We start from the raw sequence: 21,292 nt of genomic DNA, 5'->3' as shown, positions 1-21,292 counted from the left end.
TTTATGGGCAGCTCTCACCTCTGCCCCTGGAAACATTTTAAAATAGCTTCAGTATGAAGCAGGAAGTGGCCTATGCAGTCCGATTTTTTCTTTATACTTCATAGCTAGAGTCTCTTCCTTCTTTTCCATGCACTAACTTCCACCCCCCTCCAACCTGATTTTCTATGATTAATTCCCTGGGTGGAGGTGCTACTGCTTTGTCTACATAAATATAGACATTCTCCTTGGAGATCATAAATAGAATACAAGATAAGCCATGACAGGCAGTACATGCTGGAGTCAATATTGTCCAGCATCATCAGCTTCTCTTTACCTGGCAAGAAGGATCTAGCTGGTTTTTAAAACATTTTCGTATTCTGCAAACACCCACACCCACAGAGAGAGAGAGAGAGAGAGAAAATCCTTGACATAATCCAAGCTGCAAAGCAGCAGGAAATCAACCAAATATAGATGCAGCAAAGACTAAACTTTGCATAGCAGTGAACTGTTTATTGTGGGAAAATGTGAGTGTTTACAGTTAATAGTATCTACTCCAGGGGATGTGAAATTCCCTACACTTAGTTTAGCTTTCATAGATGAAATGACACTACTTCACAAGTAGCTGAGATTCAACACACAACAGTAAGTTCAAAAACACTGTACTTTTATCATAAGCTTTCCTGGTCTTTCTGCAACTAGAATTATAAAACACCAGAAATGCAAAACTGATGAAACATATCCTTTCACCCACCATTTAACTTGGGTAATGCCAACCAGGTGTTTAGCTAATAATGGAAACTATCTTGAATATGTAACCCTGGCTATCAGTAATCCCTGGTAATGTCATTGGTTTTGACCAGGGGTAGGCAACCTGAGGCCTGTGGGTCAGATGCGGCCCAATTGCCTTCTCAATCTGGCCCGTTGACAGTCTGGGAATCAGCGTGTTTTTACATGAGTAGAATGTGTCCTTTTATTTAAAATGCATCTCTGGATTATTTGTGGGGCATAAGAATTCATTCATTTCCCCCAAAAAAATATAGTCCAGCCCACCACATGGTGGTACCACTGTATTTGGCTAAGAACAAGGAGCCCTGGGTTGAGTAGTCTGCTCAACCATGAAGCTCACTGGGTGACCTTGGGCTAGGATTGCTCTCTAAGCCTAAAAAATGTTAACAATATTGTAGAGAAAATAAAATGAGAGCTGGAGAAACCATTTGTGCCTTCATGGAAGTACAGTGGTGCCTCGCAAGACGAAATTAATCCGTTCCGCGAGTCTCTTCGGCTAGCGGTTTTTTCTTCTTGCGAAGCAAGCCCATTGACGGCTTAGCGGATTAGCGCTATTAGCGGCTTTTAGCGGCTTAGCGGATAAGCAGATAAGCGGCTTAGAAAAAGGGGGGGGAACCCCGCAGGAACTCACAAGACATTTTCGTCTTGCGAAGCAAGCCCATAGGAAATTTGTTTTGCGAAGCACCTCCAAAACGGAAAACCCTTTCATCTAGCGGGTTTTCCGTCTTGCGAGGCGTTCGTCTTGCGGGGCACCACTGTAGCATATAATCTTAAAATGTACCCAAGGTCAATGGAGCTGCCATATTGCTTGCAATGCTCCACAGTTAACTCCATTAGAAACTAACACAAAATGCGTCCTGACTAGAGTTGTCTGACAACATACTTATCCCAGGGATTTCCCCCAAGCACCACCTTGCTCCCATTTAATGAATGCAACTTAACCTTGGAATTTTCCCTGCAGTACATACAAAACTGAAAATAGAAGTTCCCCCCCAGCATAACTTTGAGCTCATCTGAGGCTTAGGATACTTTTGTGCAAGTTATCTCTAAAGGATCTGGACACCCCCCCCAAAAAAAAAATACAATATACTAGATACTAGGAAACTTTATCCTAATTTGTTTCCTATTTAGTCTTTGTTCCAGTATAAATTAACATGGAGATAACTAAACCAACAAACCCAAATACCAAATTTTAGTAGTGCTGCATAATGATAATTATATTTTTATAACAATTATTTGGGATATTCAAATCATTTTTAATGTCCTTCAGTTCACGCCAAAGCAGAATGAAACTATAAACAAGTAAAACCAGTATGGAACTGGCCTGAAGGGCAAGTTCAAGTATCTGCTTTCATTACTTTGGCAAGTAAAGAAAGCATTGTTTCTGCTTTCTTCCCCCGTCAAATTGGAAGCATGGCACCATTTCTTTTAAAAGTAGCTTCTTGCAACATCTTCCATAACTCTAAACTCTGCAATTTTCAATGTATTCTGGCAAGAAACAAGGGATATTTTCCTGACCATTATTCAGCTTCACCACACTTGGTACACAACAGCACATATGGAACTTTACATACCGGTACCTGTCACAAGTCATTCATTAGCTGTTAAATTTGGAATACAATATTAACTGGCACCTGCTTAATGTGGGAGATTATCAGCCAAACCTAACTAATACCACAGAGCTGTAGGCAAATACTCAGACCATAGAAATACAAAGGTAAAGAGGGCTCTGTGGAGAAGGGGCATTTCCTCTCTCTTCTCTCTATTCCTTTGACCAGCATTGGATGCAGCCATGCCTCAGCTTTAGGTATATGCCTGAGGCTGGTTATACTGTAAATATAAGCATTTTGCCTGCATAGCTTTTACTGTTGCCTTTGCATGATTATAAATCTTATTCTTACACTTACTTTACAAGCTGTTGTCTGATTCTTTTTTAAGTGGGGTAATAAAGGGAGAACCAACTTCATGGCTAGACTTGCTCAAAAAGGTTTTACAGCCCACATGCTTCAATTTTGCTGCTAAGGATGGGACTTTTAAAACTCTTCAACCCATACACATGGGGGCCTGGAGGGATAAACTGCAATTAATATATCCTCTCCTACCTATTAAAACCCACCTCACGCTTAACACTCTCTCAGTGCAAATGTTTTCCTACACAGTCAAACCAGTTGGCTCACTGCCTGCCTAATCAGGAAGCAGCAATATGCACAAAATTCCAATTCTCCCTTCACAAAGGTAATCTAGAAGACACACAAGTCACAGGCTTGCAGTTACCACACATTGCTGTACACCTAAATTTATATCATGAGCCTTTGAGCAAAAATACATACAGCCTCTGTCTGAGAAGAGATGGAAAATCCTACAGTGCACTTACATCAGCAGGTGTTATCTGAAACCATCTATTCCCCTATTACTCTTTGATTCCGTGTGTAGTTAATAGTTTGCTGCAAGATATGTATGAACAGGAGATGTAGGGGATGTGAAGCAGCGCCTCTTCCATCACAGCATTCCAACAACACAAATTGCCCTCCAGTACCCTGCCAAAGACAACCTTCTCTCCTCAATTCACTAAACACCCTCAGCACACCTGTCTACCTAATGATAAGCTCCTCTGGCATTTAAAAGAAAGCAGGAAATGCCATATTTCAACACTCCACTCTCACACCATTCTTCATTGGCTCTGTCATACACTTCCAAATATCAGCTTTTGGGGGTAGTGGACACATTTGGGAACCTGAAAAATCCTCAAGGGCATTGCAACAACAGGAAGAGCATCTCCCTTCAAGAATGGGGGCGGGACTGGGACTTATTTTGATCTTTAAAGCCTAATTGCAGCAGGGGAAGAGCACTGTAGCCAACAGAAGGCTTTTTTTCAAGCCAAGTTGTAGCATAGGTGACATTTTTGGCAGGAGGAGCACAGCTGGTTAAGGCGTTAGCTTATTTTCTTCACACCTCCCTACCCCACAAAAAGCCCCCTTTGCCACAATTAGGCTTGAAAAAATGCCTACAAAGCTTCTTTCAAGCCTAATTGCAACCAAGCAATTCTGAGAGGGAGTCCACAGAATTACATCTGCCTTACACCTAGTGATGCGAGGTGAAAATATTCAGAAATCCTATCCCAACCACACCTACTTAGCACCACCCATCTCTGACCAAGCTACTGTATAAAAGGGGAAGTGGGGGAGAGAAAAAATTAATTGGGTTTTTTGTCCCACATGCAATCATACTTTAGTACAATCAAGAATGCAGTTTTGCAGATAGATTTGATTAGTAATGGCAGAGGTCACCACAGGCAGAGAGCAGGTATAACTCCCATCAGAGGTGCACACCTTTTCTATATATTTCCCTTATAGTAATTAGTGGCTGCTATTCACTCTTACGGCAAATAGAAAATTGCTATTTTTACAATGATAGCAAAGCCTGGCCGACTTCCTCTTGACAGTGGAAATATAAAGCCCACTGAGTGCTTTGCACTATACAAGGCTTCCGTCACCACCTACTTTTGTCACAGCAACAGGTGCTTTCCTGTAACTACAAATCAATATGCTACACGCATAGAGGTCTTTTTCTCACAATGCTACTTTAGCCTGCACCCAACTCAGATTTAAGGAGCTTGGAGGGAGCAAAGCAGGAAACATCCCTTAAGGAACAAGTGCAAGACTATCCCATGCAGGCTTGAGTCACACCACTTCACAAAGGTTAAACTTGTTCTGACATACCTTGGCAGCATTCAGAAAATGTAAACTTAAAATTGACCTTATTTCATCCCAAGTATATAAAGGCTGACATTTTAAAATGAAGAATTACAGGGAGAAACTAGCCTCTCTGTATCAACAAAGCAATATTTGGACAGTAAGGCTACAACCCTTTAAGCAACCTTACCTGGAAGTAGGTCTCAGTGAGCTCAGTGGAGTTTGGTACTGACTAAACACATAGCTAGCGGGGGGGGGGGGGGGCTTACTTGGGCACTTCACCAACCCAATGTATTTTTTTAAAACCCATTATTATTCAACTACACTTGTTTTTGTTGGAAACACACCAACATGAGCATAGATATGACCAGCTACCATCAAGCTGTAAAATATTTCATGGATTCAATGCTTTTAGTTTTGTGTAGTTAAAAAAAAAATCAAAACCCCCAGTAATTTAACATTATCAAAAACTAAATTTATCCTTATTATTCTCTTCCCCTGTTTTCTCCTCCTCCCACTGCTGTTACCTCCCCCCCCCAACTCCCCATCAAGTAAGCTTTTAAGTTCCTGCCGCAGGGACTTTCACTGTAGGAAGCACCACACACAAGCCAGACAAGAGACAAATTCTCTTTGCACACTTGGTGTCTGCCCCACCCTCCTCCCCTCAACACAAAACAGTGGGGAGGGGGGTTGTGAGAAAGTGAAAGCGCACCACTGACCGAACTTCACAGCAGGCACATTAATCTACAAACAGGAAAAAGCAATATATTGTTATCCTAAAAAGCAAAAGTCTTGTGGCGTCACCAACACAAGGTTTATTATCATGGTTACACTTCTGCGGAAGCCACGTCCTGCTGACAACGCCAAGGTCGTGGGTTCGATCCCCAAATGGGCCACGTGCCTAGATGACCCTGGGGAGGGGGGAAACCTTTCCAACACTATAGTTCTATGGTTGTTTTTTCTATTAAAAAAACTTCACTTGTGAGGGGCACATGCTCCCCAAATAAAGCAGGGTCCACCGACCCAACTTCGCAGCACCTGACGGAAGCAACTCTTCTAAGAGACCTGAAGATTAATTTGTCATGGGTTTCGAGACCCAAGACTGAGAAACAAACGCTGGTCTAAGCTTTTGTGGAATAAATAAGGAGGTCTATTAAAAATAGTAATGACGGAAAATAAGCATTGAAAAAGTATTAATAGCGTTATTAAAAGTGCACTTTGTCATGGTGTGTGTGTGTCTGTGTGTCTGTGTGTATATATATATATATATATATATATATATACATACATATATGGGGGCGAGGTGGGCTGGCGTGGGAATGGGGTCCTCCAGGGCTATTTACAAATATATATATATATACACACACACACACACACACACACACATATCTTAAGAGTGTCTGCTCCTGACAAAGCGCACTTTTAATAACGCTATTAATACTTTTTCAATGCTTATTTTCCGTTATTATTATTTTTAATAGACCTCCTTATTTATTCCACAAAAGCTTAGACCAGCGTTTGTTTCTCAATCTCGGGTCTTTTATATATATATATATGTAAATAGCCCTGGAGAACCCCATTCCCAGGCCAGCCCACCTCGCCCCCTTCTCCCTCCTCGTCCCGCGCGCCGCCAGCCAGCCAGCCCGCCCCACCCGCGCGCGCGCGCCCTCCCTTCCTCTCAGACCAACCGCCTCTCCTGGTCCCCTCAGTCGCCGACCTACCTCCGGGCTGATGTAGGAGACGAAGGAGGGCTTGGCCGGCCTGGCCCCCGCGCCGCCCCCCGCGCCCAGCATGTCTGGCCCCCGCGAACTCCCGGCGGCGGCGGCGGCGGCGCTGCCAGGGCTCCGGCCGGTGCCGGCGGGCGAGGGCGGCGTCGGCAGCTCCTCCCAGGAGGACTCCGCGGCGTCGTCGTCGTCCTCCAGCGCCGCCCTGCTTCGCCTCACGTAGTTAATCCCTCCCATCGCAGCGAGCGGCAAGAACCCTCCAGTCCCGGCGGCGGCGCCCGTGAGCCTCTCTCCCCGCCCTATTAATACACGAGCTCCGCCCAGCCATCCGCGCCGCCATGGGGCAGGCAGAAGGTCGATCTCAGGCAGAGGTCCCGCCTATTCACCCCGCCCTTTCTCGCTCCGTTTGCAGGGAATGGTCGTTTCCGTAAAAAGGGGTGGGGAAAGGTGTCATAGGACCAATCGCAACATTTATTAGATAAATTAAAAAAAAATCCGAGGGCTGAACGACAGATACGTTACCCAATCAGCAAATGACTCACGGACCGGCTTAAAAGGAGAGGTGATTTCCTTGTCCCCTCCCCCCCCCCGTCGCCTGGAACTCTGAGCTGTATTAACTGTAGTGCCGCCGCACCCGAATCTAGTTTCTCATAATGCAATTTTAAGTTGCACGGTTTGCAAAGTTGTGTGCGACTATAAAATTTCCAGAAACCCGAAAACAAAATCAGATACAACGTCAAAACAAAAAAAATTCCTTCCAGTAGCACCTTAAAGACCAACTAAGTTAGTTCTTGGTATGAGCTTTCGTGTGCATGCACACTTCTGAAGAAGTGTGCATGCACACGAAAGCTCATACCAAGAACTAACTTAGTTGGTCTTTAAGGTGCTACTGGAAGGAATTTTTTTTGTTTTGACTATGGCAGACCAACACGGCTACCTATCTGTAACAGATACAACGTGTTTGTTTTAAATTGTTATGGGGAATGTTAGGATCCTTCTGCCTTGGTCAGACCAAACTGGAGTGCTGTGACCAATTTCTGGGCGCTCCAAATGATGAAGGATTTGACAAGGTGGAACGTGTGCAGAGGAAGGCAGCCAAAATGATCGAAGCCAAGCATTAGGAGGGATGTTTGAAGGATTTGGACATGTTTAGCTTGGGAAAGAGGAGACTTAAGAGGAGATATGATAGCCATCTTCAAATATCTGAAGGGCTGTCGCATAGATAGAGGATGGAGCAAACTTTAGTTGAGATTTCTGCATTGCAGGGGTTTGGACTAGATAACCCTTGTGCTCCCTTGCAACTCTCCCTTTTCAGCCTGGCCAACCAACGTCTATGGGAAGCCCACAAACACAATGTGAGTGCAAAAGCATTCTCGCCACTTGTGAACACCGGCAGGGGAGGTAGAACAGCCTTATGTTGCCCTTCAGGGTGCAATAAAGATGCAAATCAAAGCAATAAGAACAAAACCACACACACACACACACACACACCAACAACTACATTCCTATTTAATGATATCTATACTGCTCTTCCATAGGAGTATTTCCAGGGTTGTTTGCAACGACTAATAAACACTTTGCAATAAACTGAGGAAACTGTCCCACCCCCGCTGCTGTAAAGTGCCAGTTGAAAAAATTATGTAAAGCACTCAGAAGGGGGCCTCTTTAAGATTTTAATGCTGTATGTTGGCAGGTTGATAATTGCAGGTGCTCATTCAACTACTCAGGTTGTAAGGCTGCAACTGCCACCAGCTGAGCTTCCAGCTAGTATGGCCAATAATTATGGAAAGCCGTAGTTCAACAATACCTCAAAGGTCAAAGTTTCTCCATCCCTAATCTAGGGGGTTAATGGTAAGTAAATCAATTCTGCTTGGAAACAGAAGTCTTCTAGCCCAGGTGAGATGTGTTTGCAACACCTGGTCCCAATTAATAGCTCAGCAGCTGATTAATTTTGAATTAATTGCTTCAGCTGTTTAGAAGGTTGTTTGGGAGACTTGCAGCTGTTTGGGAGTGGATAGGATGTGTAAGATGTTTTCACTTTTAATTAGAAATACAAAGATTGAATGTCACCCTGTTGGCAAAAAGCCTTTGTAAAACAAATTATCAATTTATGCAAAAGAACGAAAGTTTGCTACCACAACCTTCTCTCACTTTCTCTCTCCCTACTTCTCTTCTTCCCCAACCTTGTGCAGTCTATAAAAATGTCTCTCACTGATGGCCAGATGATGGGAATTGTAGTTCAACAACACCTGGGGGAACAAAGGTTTTCCACGCCTGCTTTATATACTTAACTCTAGCAGGGAGTTTGTATGCCAGACATTGGAAGAGTTAAAAAAAGAAACCAACCAAGAAAGAGCCAATTAGGAAGTTATAGGAACAGGAAGGAATACTTAAAGTAAGAACAATCATGGAAAAAAAGAAGACATGTAACAGAATTTTTAAATAATTTGGTCCCTTGAGTGATTTCATGATGCTCAGTATATTAAGGAAAAGCTAGGTGTTTCATGTAGAGGGACACGGGTGGCGCTGTGGGTTAAACCACAGAGCCTAGGACTTGCTGATCAGAAGGTCGGCGGTTCAAATCCCCACGATGGGGTGTTCGGTCCCTGCTCCTGCCAACCTAGCAGTTTGAAAGCACATCAAAGTGCAAGTAGATAAATAGGTACCACTCCAGCGGGAAGGCAAATGGTGTTTCCGTGCGCTGCTCTGGTTCGCCAGAAGCGGCTTAGTCATGCTGGCCACATGACCTGGAAGCTGTACGCCAGCTCCCTCGGCCAATAAAGCAAGATGAGCACCGCAACCCCAGAGTCAGTCACGACTGGACCTAATACTCAGGGGTCCCTTTACCTTTAGGTGTTTCATGTAGTTTATTAAATGGTATTATCAAACATGATACTGCCTGTCTCTGCTGGGTTTTTTTGTGTTGTTCTGGCACTACAGTGGTACAGGATTTGTTGGGAGGAGACAATTGTGTTGGATAACAATCTGACCCTAAGTAGCACTAGGAAGAATGACAGAAATAATAAATATTAACCAGAGTCATGAGTACCAAGAGCTCAGTCCTGGAATGTGTGCAGTAATACATCCGATTGTATGCAAATTCCTTTCCCTCCAACAGGTAAAGCTTTTGCATCACAGAATATGACCACCTGATAAGACTTGCACCATAGTGCCTCTTATCAAGCAGTACATAATAGCATTGTAATATTATTATCAGATGTCCAGCCTTTGTTTCCTGAAAAGCAGCCATTATGTCTGAAATTGGCTTCTTCATTAAACTGGCAAGTAAGGCAAGTCAAAGTTTTACTCAGGTAGGATTACTTAAAACAGATGAGGTCTTGTTAACTGGAGAAATTTCTCCAGCAATTAAAATAGGTTTATCACCTTGAAAATCTTGTTCTCATTCTATTGGAATTTGGAAACAGCGTACTTAAGACTTAGGCTACAGGCGAACCCTGTAATGTGGGCAGAGTATGCCAGGGCACATCTCCTCTAGAATATACGAAACACAGAATAGTCTCCATTTCGCAGGAAGATGCAGTAGTTAACACCTTGATAGTCCATCATCTAACCTCCAAAAGGTTTCAGTCCCCCCACTTGGATCAGAAATAATTTCAATGATCACTGCCCAACTGTCCTTTGTCCTCCAAAGTCCCTCAGCTGACCATCTATTCTGCAACATGAGACCAGAAGTTTTTGTAAGTAGATGCAACAGTATAGGTTCTTTGCATTTTCTTGAAGCAACATTTGGCCTCCTCTTGTTTCTTCTGTCTTTTTCATCATAAACTAGGCTGTTGCGGTCTTGGGTGTGTTCCCTCAGTTGACATTCCCCGCCCCACCCATGCCTCAAATGACTTGGTTCATGCTATGTGTGGGGGGTTTGACAGAGTAAAAACAAGCTACATTGGGCTCAGGGGACAGCCAGGTAGGCTGGGTGCTTTCAGCCTTCCCTCCTATGTATGGTATTTGCCTCGGATTCCCAAAAATGCTCCCATCTGGGGGTAGAGGGAGCCCAAGCTGGTGTGTTGACAACCTACTTAAGTGCCTCTGCCACAACTGGCCTACCCAGACTGGTAGTCATGGGAAGGAATACAAGGCCTATTAAGCACAATGGGATTTCCCCCCAAATGGTCATGTAGAAGATTGCACTGTTAATTATTGCTTGGGTTACCAATGCTGTCTTAAATGATGGGCCAATGTTTAGCATACTCTGTTAAAAATAAACAGAACTTTGGCCTAAAATCCGAAGGCTGTGCATAAAAAAACACTACAACCTGCATGTATTATTATAGCGCACGAGTGTTGGAAAAAATCATTTAAAAATGTTACTCCATTGTTATAATGCTGAAGCAGCTGATGAAGCGGGATAATGTGAAGGCCAAAAAGAGAAATGTGAAGACACGGAAATATGTGACCACAGATTTTTTTGGGGGGGGAGGGGGGAGTAGCAACATGCTATGTGGCCTAAGATAGAAAAATGCCCCATGATTAGAAAAGTTGTGCGCTTCTAAAAACATCCCAGTCCCCTTACACTCAGATCACAACCAGCAGCATTTGAAGTCTCTATGCTACCAAAACTGACGTCCAGGTACACTCACAACAATCTGCTAGCCAATATGATGCATCAAATCCTAAATGAGAATAAAATTTAATATTTTAGGTATAGTCATCATGGGTCAAAAGATTCAGCTTCGATACTTCCCCCTTTGTACAATATACTGCACTTACGTGTCTGTTAATGAATGTTAAGAATTTAGAACAAATACAGCCTGAAGGCTTTGCAATTATCAAAAATTGAAGAGTGCCAGAACATGGCAGTCTCTGATGAAATCAGTCAACCATTTACAATTTCCTATTTCTCAAGAAATTTTAGGAACACCGGGCAACATAAATATCACATAGGTTCCCACTTACTGCAACCTCCTCTACAGTCTGGTCTGGAGGGTCCCCCTCAACCCTACAGAATCATATTTTGTACGTTGGAAGGGACCTCGAGGGCCATCTAGTACAACCCCCTGCAATGCATCCATGACAGATGGCCATCCAACCTCTGCTAAAAAACCTCCAAAGAAGGAAAGTCTACCACCTCACAAGGAAGTCTGTTCCACTGTTGAACAGCACCTACTGTCAAAGTTCTTCCTGATGTTTAGTCAGAATCTCCTTTCTTGTAATTGGTTCGGATGGATGAATCTGTAGCAGATTTAGGGGGGAGGAAGGGAGGAAAGGGAAGCTGCCACTGTGGAAATATATTCCATTGGTGGATGGACACCACTGGTTGCCAGTGTTAAATCTATGTGCTGAAAACTAGCATAATCCACTCAGAAAGACAAAGCAAAATGTATGTTCTCAGTGTATAATGAACGTTAAGTCATTTAATAGATTTTAGTTTTATTTGCAGATTCCACTGTAGTGTTGTAACAAATCACATCTGTGTACCAGAGCATACATCAACAGCCAGATGTAGACCTGAATTACAGCACTGCTATAATATTTAGTTGTTTGAAGGAGACATAAGCATACACTATGGCCACAAATAATTTTCTGCTATTTTCTTTAACAACCTTCAAATTTCCAGAAATATTGGTATCTACGTTCAGGTTGTAGACCTAAAATGAAAGTTACTGAATAATTTGGTAAGGAAATAGCAAAAGGAGCAATCTCACAGGCACTGATATAGCAAACAATTATTTTAATTCAGAGCTACCATACTGATAAGCTCTCTGAAAACAAGTAGCCAGCTCTTTCCCAAAGGGAAAAATGCCCTCTTAATGTTTTCGGCAAAATTTCAGAAATTTATTTTTTGGCCTTGCTATATCAAAGTCAATCATACAAAGACCTAGGCATGAAACCTAAATTGATACTTTTTTAAAGCCCTTCTATTAAAAACAAAGTCATGCAATTTTTAAAATCAATTATGCAGTTGCTAAAATTGCAGCAAAACCAAACTGTGTATGTTCAGCATTTATACTGCTAATGCATAACTAACAACAAACCTGATTAGAGTAACACAAATCTGTCTTAAGTACACCATTATATCACTAAAGAGACAAATGCCATGGATTTGGCAGAAACATTTAATTGAAAGCACTTAAATAGCAGGATAAGTTTGTGTTAACGCTTCACATTTAGGAGAAATAATATTGCAGACCCACTTTACAAAAAGTGTTCTTCTATAAAATATTAAGTGAAGGACTGTATTTACCATTTTCTAATACAAAGCAACTTACAGCTTGTGTCAATGGTAACTTAAAATTCTAAATAAAAGAGCAAAATACACAAAGCAACTGAAGCACAAAACACTGTATTAAATACAGTGGAATTTAAGTATACATTGTACTATTTAACGTAAAGAAGAGAAAACAAAAATCATACATTAGAAGTTAGAAACTAAACAATGAGGGGTCCGCTAGAAGTCAGAATAGTTTCCATTTGTGATCTCTTTCTACCATAATTAGTCTGCACATCCTAAAAAAATGGTGTGAATGCCACACAAAAAGCAATTTTTCTAACTTTTTTGGATGTATTTAACAGACATTGAGAAAAAAATCAGAGAACAAATGGCCTCTGTTAACACCAAACACAGTTTTCTTTTCTTTTTTTAAAAGTTATCATAATCTTTCTTGTCTTTCTTCCCCTCAGCTTCAAAGCCATCAACTCCATCACTGTCCCTTCTCCTTTTACGATTGTTGTGAATATTGAAGCGCTGGTTCATCTGGGGCAAGGGATCCATTCCTAAAACTTTGTGTATTTGACGGAATGCAAGGAGTCTCAATGCAAACTGTGGAGGAGGAAAAAGGTTATCAGTTATTTAAACTTCTAAAATTAGATGCATGTTCATTTTAGTAAGACACTTTCAAGACCATACGTATGAGTATTTAAAACTCTTCTATACAGTGGTGCCTCGCAAGACGAAATTAATTCGTTCCGCGAGTTGCTTCGTCTTGCGATTTTTTCGTCTTGCAGAGCGTGGATTCCCCGGGTATTAACGGCCTTAAGAAAAAGGAAGCAAACCCACAAGACGTTTTCGTCTTGCGAAGCAAGCCCATAGGGAAATTCGTCTTGCGAAGCAACTCAAGAAACGAAAAACCCTTTCGTCTTGCGCGTTTTTCGTCTAGCGAGGCATTCGTCTTGCGGGGCACCACTGTATATACCATACAGCTTTACAAAATTTTAGTTAATGATATAGCTTCTGAAAGTTTATTGAAAACAAAATGTTAGTTGTATAGTGAAGCAAAATTGGTCCCTGTGTAGAGTATGTTGCAAAATGCTGTATTTCCTGTGCCTTCAGAAGTGAAACTATCTAGAAGAGTAATGAGAACTTCTGCCCCACAGGTGGCTCACATGTGACACTGGTTTTTGGGCAGGTAAAAACATGGCTGCATAGTGCATCTGGAAAGGACTGAAGCACTGAGTTCAATCCTGCTTGGTTTGTGTGTGTAAACCAGATCAGGTGTGTTGGTGCACCCAAATCCTACAGGAAGCAAGAATGAATTTGTTGTGCATCAGCCGATGCATGGGGAGTTCAATCCTGCTTGACAACCATCTCCCCCCAACCAACCACCTGTTAATGTTGGTTTGCAGGGTGCGGAGAGATAGATCTGTCCCACTGGCCAAAAAGGTTCTCCAACCCTGGTCTATAACATGGGTTGGGCTCTTTCCATATGTCACCCTGAATTGTAACTCCCTGACTAGCCACTATCAATACTGCTCCTCATTTTTATCATTACTTCAACCAGTTTTAAAAAATAGTGAATTTGGTATTATTTTTGACATAGCATTTCCTTTTTCTTCACACCCTTTAAGATGAAAAGCAGTAATTTGTAAAATTGGTAAAAGACCCTAGTAATTCTTCCTCTGCTCCAACAGGTGCATCAACAGGGATTAGGGAGGTGGGCTGTGCTGGTTACTGGGTGGGAGTATAATTTTTGTTTCTGTTACTCTGCTGCCAGCGTTGTTATTACTGTTATGGTGGAGGGGTTCTCTCTCTCTCTCTCTCTCTCTCTCTCTCTCTCTCTGTGTGTGTGTGTGTGTGTGTGTGTGAGAGAGAGATGTTAATATGATTCCCCCTTTTCTATTTCATGAAGTATTTTTGTGTATGTTCTTCGGTGTAAGTTGCCTAGAGACCTGTTAAGTGCCTAGTACGTTTAATACAAGATTAAAATGGAAATTGGAAATTAAACTACAGCATATAGGAAGCACATTTTTCAGATCAGGTTCTTTTCTTCTTTTTTGAAGTTTGTGTATCAGATATTCACTATGTTTAACTATTTTATGAGAACTTTTAATTACCTGTGCACTTGAAGTAATGTCTTCTCGTTGCTGATCTGTCATTAAAGCAAGTGTATCAAAAGGATCTTTTTCACAAGGATCCAAAAGGCCAGGACCACCTATAAACAAAAAAGTAAACTTTATTTTCTTTTTTCTTTTTACTAATTTCATGAAGATAGTATTATTTCATTCTTCCTATACTGTAACAAAATAATGTGTAAAGTAGACAAACCAATCAGTTTAACACAGAATTTCAAGTGTGGACTATGACTGCTACTTGCCTTTAAGGATAATTCCTGAAGATATACACTCAAACACTCTTCTTAAGGCATCTCCCGGGCTTTGTGGTCCAGTAGCGCTGCTAATTGCCTTCTCTACTAATAATTCCATTGCCTAAATAAAACAAAGAGATGTAACGATAAACCACTATCCACACTTTAATTTAAAACATGAAATATAGAATGCCATCAGCTGGTAAGTAGCACATGATAACTTTATGAGCAACGGCTGTCTGTTAACACAGTCTTAAAACTTTGCAGCTCAGCAAATATAAGCAAGTTTAAACCAATACAGCAACTGTTGACACCTGCAGAAAGCCTTTTAATAAAAAAAGAATTGCCTATATCAATTCACACCGCCAAGTTTCTCTCAATGGAGGCCACGATAGAGTGTAGTGTTGTTGTTTTTTCATTAAAAATGTGCTTAACCTATAAATGAACCAAGGAAATGAATGCAGGCTGGAATCAGATGCAATCTTGGCATGAAAATGGGGTCCTGCTACATAAAACACTGAAGAGTTGTGCTGCAAAAATATGAAAAAGGCTTGGATTGTGAGTTGCCCCTCTGTAGATTTTCACTAATTTCCCCTTTCCCATGTATTCTCCAATGCCCCATGCCATTCCAGAGAGCCCCCTGATCCTCCATAATAGATGGCGGGGGCAAGGGGCTGGAGGGGGAAATTGGTAAACATTGCTTCCCTTCTGCCAACAGAAGCATCAACCAAGTTCCATTCACAAGATATTAGAATCTAAGCCAAAGGCAACACACACAAATGTTTGCATACAGTTTCAATAGTCAGGGGTATATATGTGATTATCAGATACCACCACCTAGCCTTGGTAATACAAAACAAAACTACAAATCTGCACACTGCAGAGAACTTGGGGGGAGAGAAATGACTGTCTCTCACTTCATACCAGACTCAGAAAAAACAAGAAAGAAACTCACAGCTACAGAGGATCTCTGAAGCCTACTGAGAAATAAGGGGCTCACCCCCTGCTCTCCTAAGGCTTCTGCACGTACCAGGGGCCTTGGAAGTAGCTCAGTGGTTACCATAAAGAATGATCATATCCAAGGCTTGCAAGAATCTGTGGAGCCCTATCAGTAACATGGGCTGGATTCAACTACCCCAGTCTGCTAGTGGAAGCCAGCACAGGGAATCCCATTAGTACAAGAGTGCTTTCCCTCCATAATCTGCTCTGCAGGGTCAAGAGAACCCCCAGAAGAGCAAATGGCTGTGGAGAAGGAGATCGTTCCACCTGGACAGCTGAAATGCTTGTTGCTGACGGAATGCCTCTCATAGCAGAATCCTGAATTCCACAGGTGAAGGGCCTGTGTTTTACGTTAGAAGCAGAGCTTACAGGGACATCTTCTGTAGAGCCCATACTCCTTGCAAATTTTCATAAATAAAAGGAATGCAAGAGTCATTAGAAAGATCCGGCTCCCCTCAAATTCTTCAAAATTAATACTTATTTTGTGCACTGTTTTGTAATTGCCCCTGAAGGACAGCATTAGCAATTTAAAATATGTTGGCTATATCCAATAGTTGTGTAAGCAAAGGGAAGCTTGCTTAACCAACTTGTTTAATAACTTGCAAGCATTTCTATACTGCCAACGTTAAGAACAAAATATAAAATAATTTATTATTATTTTATTATTATTATTATTACTACTACAAATGCAAAATCAATACAGCTATTTACCGACGAAATCCTGGCTGAACAAATAAGTTTTAAGCAGGCACCTAAATGACAATACTGTAGGCGCCTGTCTGATGTTCATTGGGAGTACATTCAAAAAGTGCAGATGATGAACCACAGGAGAATATAGCAGTGCTAAGAGTGTCTCTTGTGAAAATCCAAGTGACTAGGCTTAGGGTACCCAAGGTATCATATTTCCCCCCTCCTCTTGCTGAATGTCCCATAAACTGCATCTAGAGAGTCAAGGACTCTTCATAAAAAGTGGGGGCACTAGAGGAGGGAGGAATCACTCTAAATCAGACAGAAATATTTTGTGTCAGTGGGATCTCTGCATATAAAAAGGGAAATATACTTCTTTAGCCCAAATGCCTTAAAAAGACAAAATCAAAATTACTGGAAATTGCAGATTTATGTAATCAACATGTGTGTCTTGTTTAAGCACAAGGAGCTCTTTGGATTGAAGCTATGAGGCATCACAACGGCCAGCAAATTAATCCAGCTGCTTAAGTGAAGTATAAAATTCCAAAGTTGCAAGGATATTCAAAAGAATTTCATGCGTAATTCTGAGAACACAGAGAATTGGCAATTAAATGTTTAATTGGTTTTTTAATCATTTTTATTGATACTTTACTATTTCTTGTAAATCACTTATAAGTTTCACAACAATCAAATGGTATGTAAATCTTGTTTAAAAAATGAGAATGAGGCCTTCTGGTTCAGAAGCTTTCTCACACACGTTTGCCTTATTATCATGGTTCTTTAGAGGAAAATGTGTTTCAAAATGTTTTGCTTTGTCCTGATGTTACGGATACCCTCACTTCTGAAACAAATGAATGCCTTCAAATAAATTAAGTATGGAGCATTTAAAAGAAATGAGTACCAGAAATCTCTATTGTCATTTTGGTGTCTGTTGAATATTTCCCTCTTTCAACAAGCCTACTAAGTGGATTATTGTCCTAGTCAGTATCTGTACTTGTTTTGCAACTGTTTTTATGTATGCAATAATTTTATTGCATTGTGAAATGACTTAAGAGATGCTTCATAGGAAACTATTCATAAATGAAATAAACAAAAAGTACTTACCCAGCTTGGAAAGTCAGACCAAGTGGGAACTCTCTGACAGAGATCACGAAGAATACGTATGATAATGACACACGACTGCAGACCATTAGCTCTAGCCTTGAGGGCAATACAAAATCAAGTTAATCAATCCCAGCACCAATAGAATATAGGCCTCTTAGAGAAGCTAAAACACCACTGTTCAATGGAAGCTCAGACACAGAAAAGAAACAAGCCACATGAAACATTCCAGGAGCTGCCATTTACAGAAGCATTTTATGCCAAGGTTAGTAATTGAGAAGTCAAGGTGCACAGGTTATACAAGACTAATATCCCTTGAATTCCTGCACACTTTGGTTCATTTGTACAGAAAATACAATTACCTTCCTATAATAGAAATACAGGAGTAAAGAGCTAACAAGTAGAGAGACTGAAAGGCTATGGGAATCTGTTTGGTTTCTCTGTCGTACCTTTGCTGGAGTGCAAAGTCACCAAACCAAATAGTTTCTCACCTTTCATTCCCTACACTTAAGCTTCAAGAAATAAAGGGTAAAAGTCTTACATCTAACACACAAAGCTTTAAACACACATTCTGTTATTTAAAGCAAAGTTACTCTGCAGCCTTATGGAACACATTACCAATACAAAACATACGATTTCCCCCAGCGAGTCAAGCTTTCAACTTCGCTATCTCGGTGGCCAGAAAAACAAGTTGACATCAAATTGGCAAGAACGGCATAAAGCGGTTCTTCTATACAGATCTTCCAAGATGAATTAATTTCCCCCATGTCATTTAATTTTATATATGAGTACACATAATAGATATATATACACATATTTACTATGGGCAACCTTTAGTTTTTCCGCATAGTTTAACATCCAACCGAACAACTGAACTACTCTCTCTCTCATAAGGCTACAAGAAGAAAGTAAAATGATGTTCCGAACCTGGAACCACTTAGCGTGGCGTAGAGCAGCCAGAGCGTCAAGGCATTTTTGCCTGTCCAAGACGTCCGGTGGGTCTTTCACCATACCCGAGGTTACATCTAAAATGGATTGAATTGGCAAAATGCAGTGAGGAATGGGTGTTTGACCAGGTGAGCAAGACACTTCCTTAAATTAGCTTCCATGTCACACGTGCCATTTATATTGCAATCCCTATCTCCAATGTATTTGTATTCAGCAGTAATAATCCCTTAATCTGTATGTGGTCATTGAGCCCAATACAAAAGGTAATCAAGAGCATAATACAAGGTTAGCTCTCAATCTCAATCTTATTTTTTTTATGTCCATCTATTTGTGAAAAAAAATCCTCTGGAAAAATAAATTTCCCCTAAAATTAAAATGTTGAAGGAAGAATGGTTGGACACAGTGCACCAGCACAGGAAACACAAGACAGAAGGAACACAAAAATCCACTTGAATGAAGCAAAAGTTACAACAAACTGTGAGCAAAATCTATTGTGAAGTTCTTCTGTGTGGGCCCCACTGAACTGAATGGGCATTTCTGTTAAGTTCCCATCCATTTTAATGGTGCTTGTGCAGAACAACTTCCCAGTGGATTGTGCCCTGTGTTTGTTGGGACAACTTAAAATGGCCGCATGCTACCTTAGACTTAGTCCTAGTTAATGGGTCAAAATTCTTCCTGAGCAGTCAAGACCCATGATGTACTAGGATACCTCCCATTAAGGCAAGGTAAAACTATACTTATAGAAACAATCCAGATTTTTTGGTTTTATGGAGTCTGAAGGGATGTGAAATACTTTGTAAAATTCAAGTCAAGAGCACCTGTGCATTTTTGTATTTCTTAAACCCTCTAGGCTCCTATTGCACCAAGGTGCATGCTGTGTATATCCATCCCAATTTCATCCAGGGGTATACCAGAAGAAAACAAGAAAGAGGAGTCTTAAGAGAAGGAAGTAGAGGAAAAATCAAAACCAGGAAAAGCAGAAGCAATAGCAGTGTGATAGAAAGAACAACACTGCATCTGGTAAATTCTTATTTTCCAAACAAGGATTTTGTGTCAGTTATAATTACTGTTCCTAAATAAGTTGTAACTGCCTGTTGAGCAGCCAAGAGTATTTCTAGGTATTTTTTAATTTTCTGCCAATACAAAATTGCTGTTAAAATAAATGTTGAATGCAACCAGACTTTGCCTGGATTATTCAGCAGATGAGACATTAAAATGTAGTCTAATTTAAGCAAACATACTCATAACAGCAAATCAAAGACTCATGGAACACACCAACTAGGAAAAGAACGTAAACCAAGATATTAACAGATTTGGCTTGAAGGTCAGCCATCAATGAAGAGAAACAGGTCAGGAGAATGCAAGCCAGAATTTATATAAACGACACTTCCGCTGTGCACAGAATTATTTCAATTTCATTTAGTATGCTATGCCTGAATTGTACACCTCTCATAGGAAATTCATTTGTTTATGCTTATATTAATATTTTACCAGTGGGATATACAAGTCTTAAACATTTTTAGCAATGGGATTTATGCCATTTTAACATGGTGAATTTTATGGGCTATACAGATACAGTGAAGTGAAAAATGAGTCACATTAGTGAGAGATTTCAAAGCAAATGAAAGAAGACATTAGGATTATAGATGTATCAAGTGAAAGGAGAGAAAATTTAAGGGAAAAGAGTCAACTGAGGCCAAAGTCAGCAGTACGATTTGATAATTGACACATTTAAAGTTCAGTTCATAGTTCTGACAAAATAGGGAGAGTTTATTCTATTTTATATAGCTTGTGGGAGCAAGCTTTGTTTCATAAAAACTATTTATACTCTCCTAAAAAATACATGCAAGAAAATAGTGTTAATGACTCAGTTTAATTATCACTGAAGTCCTGGATTATTATTATTTAAATAATGGTATTAAAACACTTGTATTTCGAAGCACTACTTTTTTTAAAAAAAATTGATGCAATGATCCAGAGACCCATATACAATTGACAAGCAAGATTATGGGTGATCCAGCTCTATTAAGCTTGAGATTTGTCATTGACCTCAGTGGGAGATATCGAGTGTACCCATTGCAAATCAACCTTGAAGCCATCAGAAGATGCTGAAGCAGCTATAGAAATTGAGAGCTTATCTGGGCTGGATATCCATTAAAAAGACTTTCCTATATGTGGATTTTTGCATAAAGACTCCAAGTGGATTAACCCCTTAAAAACTGGTCCTAAAATTAAATGAATCAGAATTCAAGTGTACCCTCTTAGCTTCAACCATAGTTGGTTTTTTTAAGTGCGGATTATTTTTCTTGTATTCTAAAAATAAGGGGTTAATCTTCAATAAGACATGCTGTGTCCACACTATTTCATTATTAAAAAGTTAACAGGTATGACATGCGCCTTCAATTCCAGGTGTGAATTAAGTATTACCCAGTCAACTGTTTCAAAGCTAGTGTGAACACTGCTTAATTCTAGAGAAGAGAGAGACAAAGACAAGAAGGGGGGAAAAGACAAAACACAAAAGTAACAGTAAATGCTAGGACTATGCAACCAAACCCCCTCAAAAATATGGCAGGTGTGACATTGAGCTTTAGAAAACCTTGGTCAAAAATCCTTCCGATGTCTTGGCAGCAATCCCTGACAGGATTCAATTGTCTCTGCTAGAAGGCTTTGGACCGGCGCTAATAAGCTAAGGATAAAAAACATAAACATATACACTTTGCTGAAGAAACACATTCCGCAGCATGGGTTACAGAATCTTTATATCCAGAGTAAATTCTGTAAATTTAACTGTTAAGTGCACAAAACTGTAAAGAAACAAAATCCTACATGGTTAACA

The 21,292-nt window shown here is 40.6% G+C and overlaps 2 protein-coding genes and 2 long non-coding RNA genes across 6 annotated transcripts in view; 2 read left to right on the top strand and 2 right to left on the bottom strand.

Moving 5' to 3' along the window:
- Positions 1-6,536, bottom strand: part of MTMR12 (myotubularin related protein 12) — a 37,978-nt gene extending 31,442 nt beyond the window's left edge. Inside the window, 2 exon segments of the mRNA XM_079994805.1 lie at positions 6,179-6,439; positions 6,441-6,536. Of these exon segments, the coding sequence (XP_079850931.1) occupies positions 6,179-6,439; positions 6,441-6,521 (342 nt within the window). The 5' untranslated portion in view covers positions 6,522-6,536.
- LOC307226446 lies at positions 6,441-9,586 on the top strand. Its single transcript, XR_013843429.1, has 3 exons — positions 6,441-6,461; positions 8,374-8,678; positions 9,035-9,586. It is a non-coding gene; the product is annotated as an uncharacterized lncRNA (long non-coding RNA).
- A 1,966-nt stretch (positions 9,587-11,552) lies between these two features.
- ZFR (zinc finger RNA binding protein) overlaps positions 11,553-21,292 on the bottom strand; it is a 32,353-nt gene continuing 22,613 nt past the window's right edge. Inside the window, exons 16-20 of one of the 2 annotated variants that reach the window (XM_079994755.1) lie at positions 18,436-18,533; positions 17,512-17,607; positions 14,731-14,842; positions 14,471-14,568; positions 11,553-12,959 (exon numbers count right to left, since the gene is read on the bottom strand). In XM_079994755.1, coding sequence (XP_079850881.1) covers positions 12,780-12,959; positions 14,471-14,568; positions 14,731-14,842; positions 17,512-17,607; positions 18,436-18,533 — 584 coding nt within the window. In that variant the 3' untranslated portion in view covers positions 11,553-12,779. Of the gene's footprint in view, positions 12,960-14,470; positions 14,569-14,730; positions 14,843-17,511; positions 17,608-18,435; positions 18,534-21,292 lie in introns of those variants that run through there. The other variant, XR_013843349.1, reaches the window with a different exon arrangement.
- On the top strand, positions 12,845-20,955 carry LOC307226411. 2 transcript variants are annotated; one of them, XR_013843385.1, is made up of 2 exons: positions 12,845-12,977; positions 19,307-20,955. It is a non-coding gene; the product is annotated as an uncharacterized lncRNA (long non-coding RNA). The 2 variants fall into 2 exon arrangements; XR_013843386.1 differs by lacking the exon at positions 12,845-12,977 and adding an exon at positions 18,455-18,584.

The sequence above is a fragment of the Podarcis cretensis genome, assembly GCF_951804945.1.
Source record: "Podarcis cretensis genome assembly, chromosome: 11".
Lineage (NCBI taxonomy): Eukaryota > Metazoa > Chordata > Lepidosauria > Squamata > Lacertidae > Podarcis > Podarcis cretensis.
Note: the sequence above shows the minus strand (reverse complement) of the source record. Positions and strands in the feature narration are given on the sequence as shown.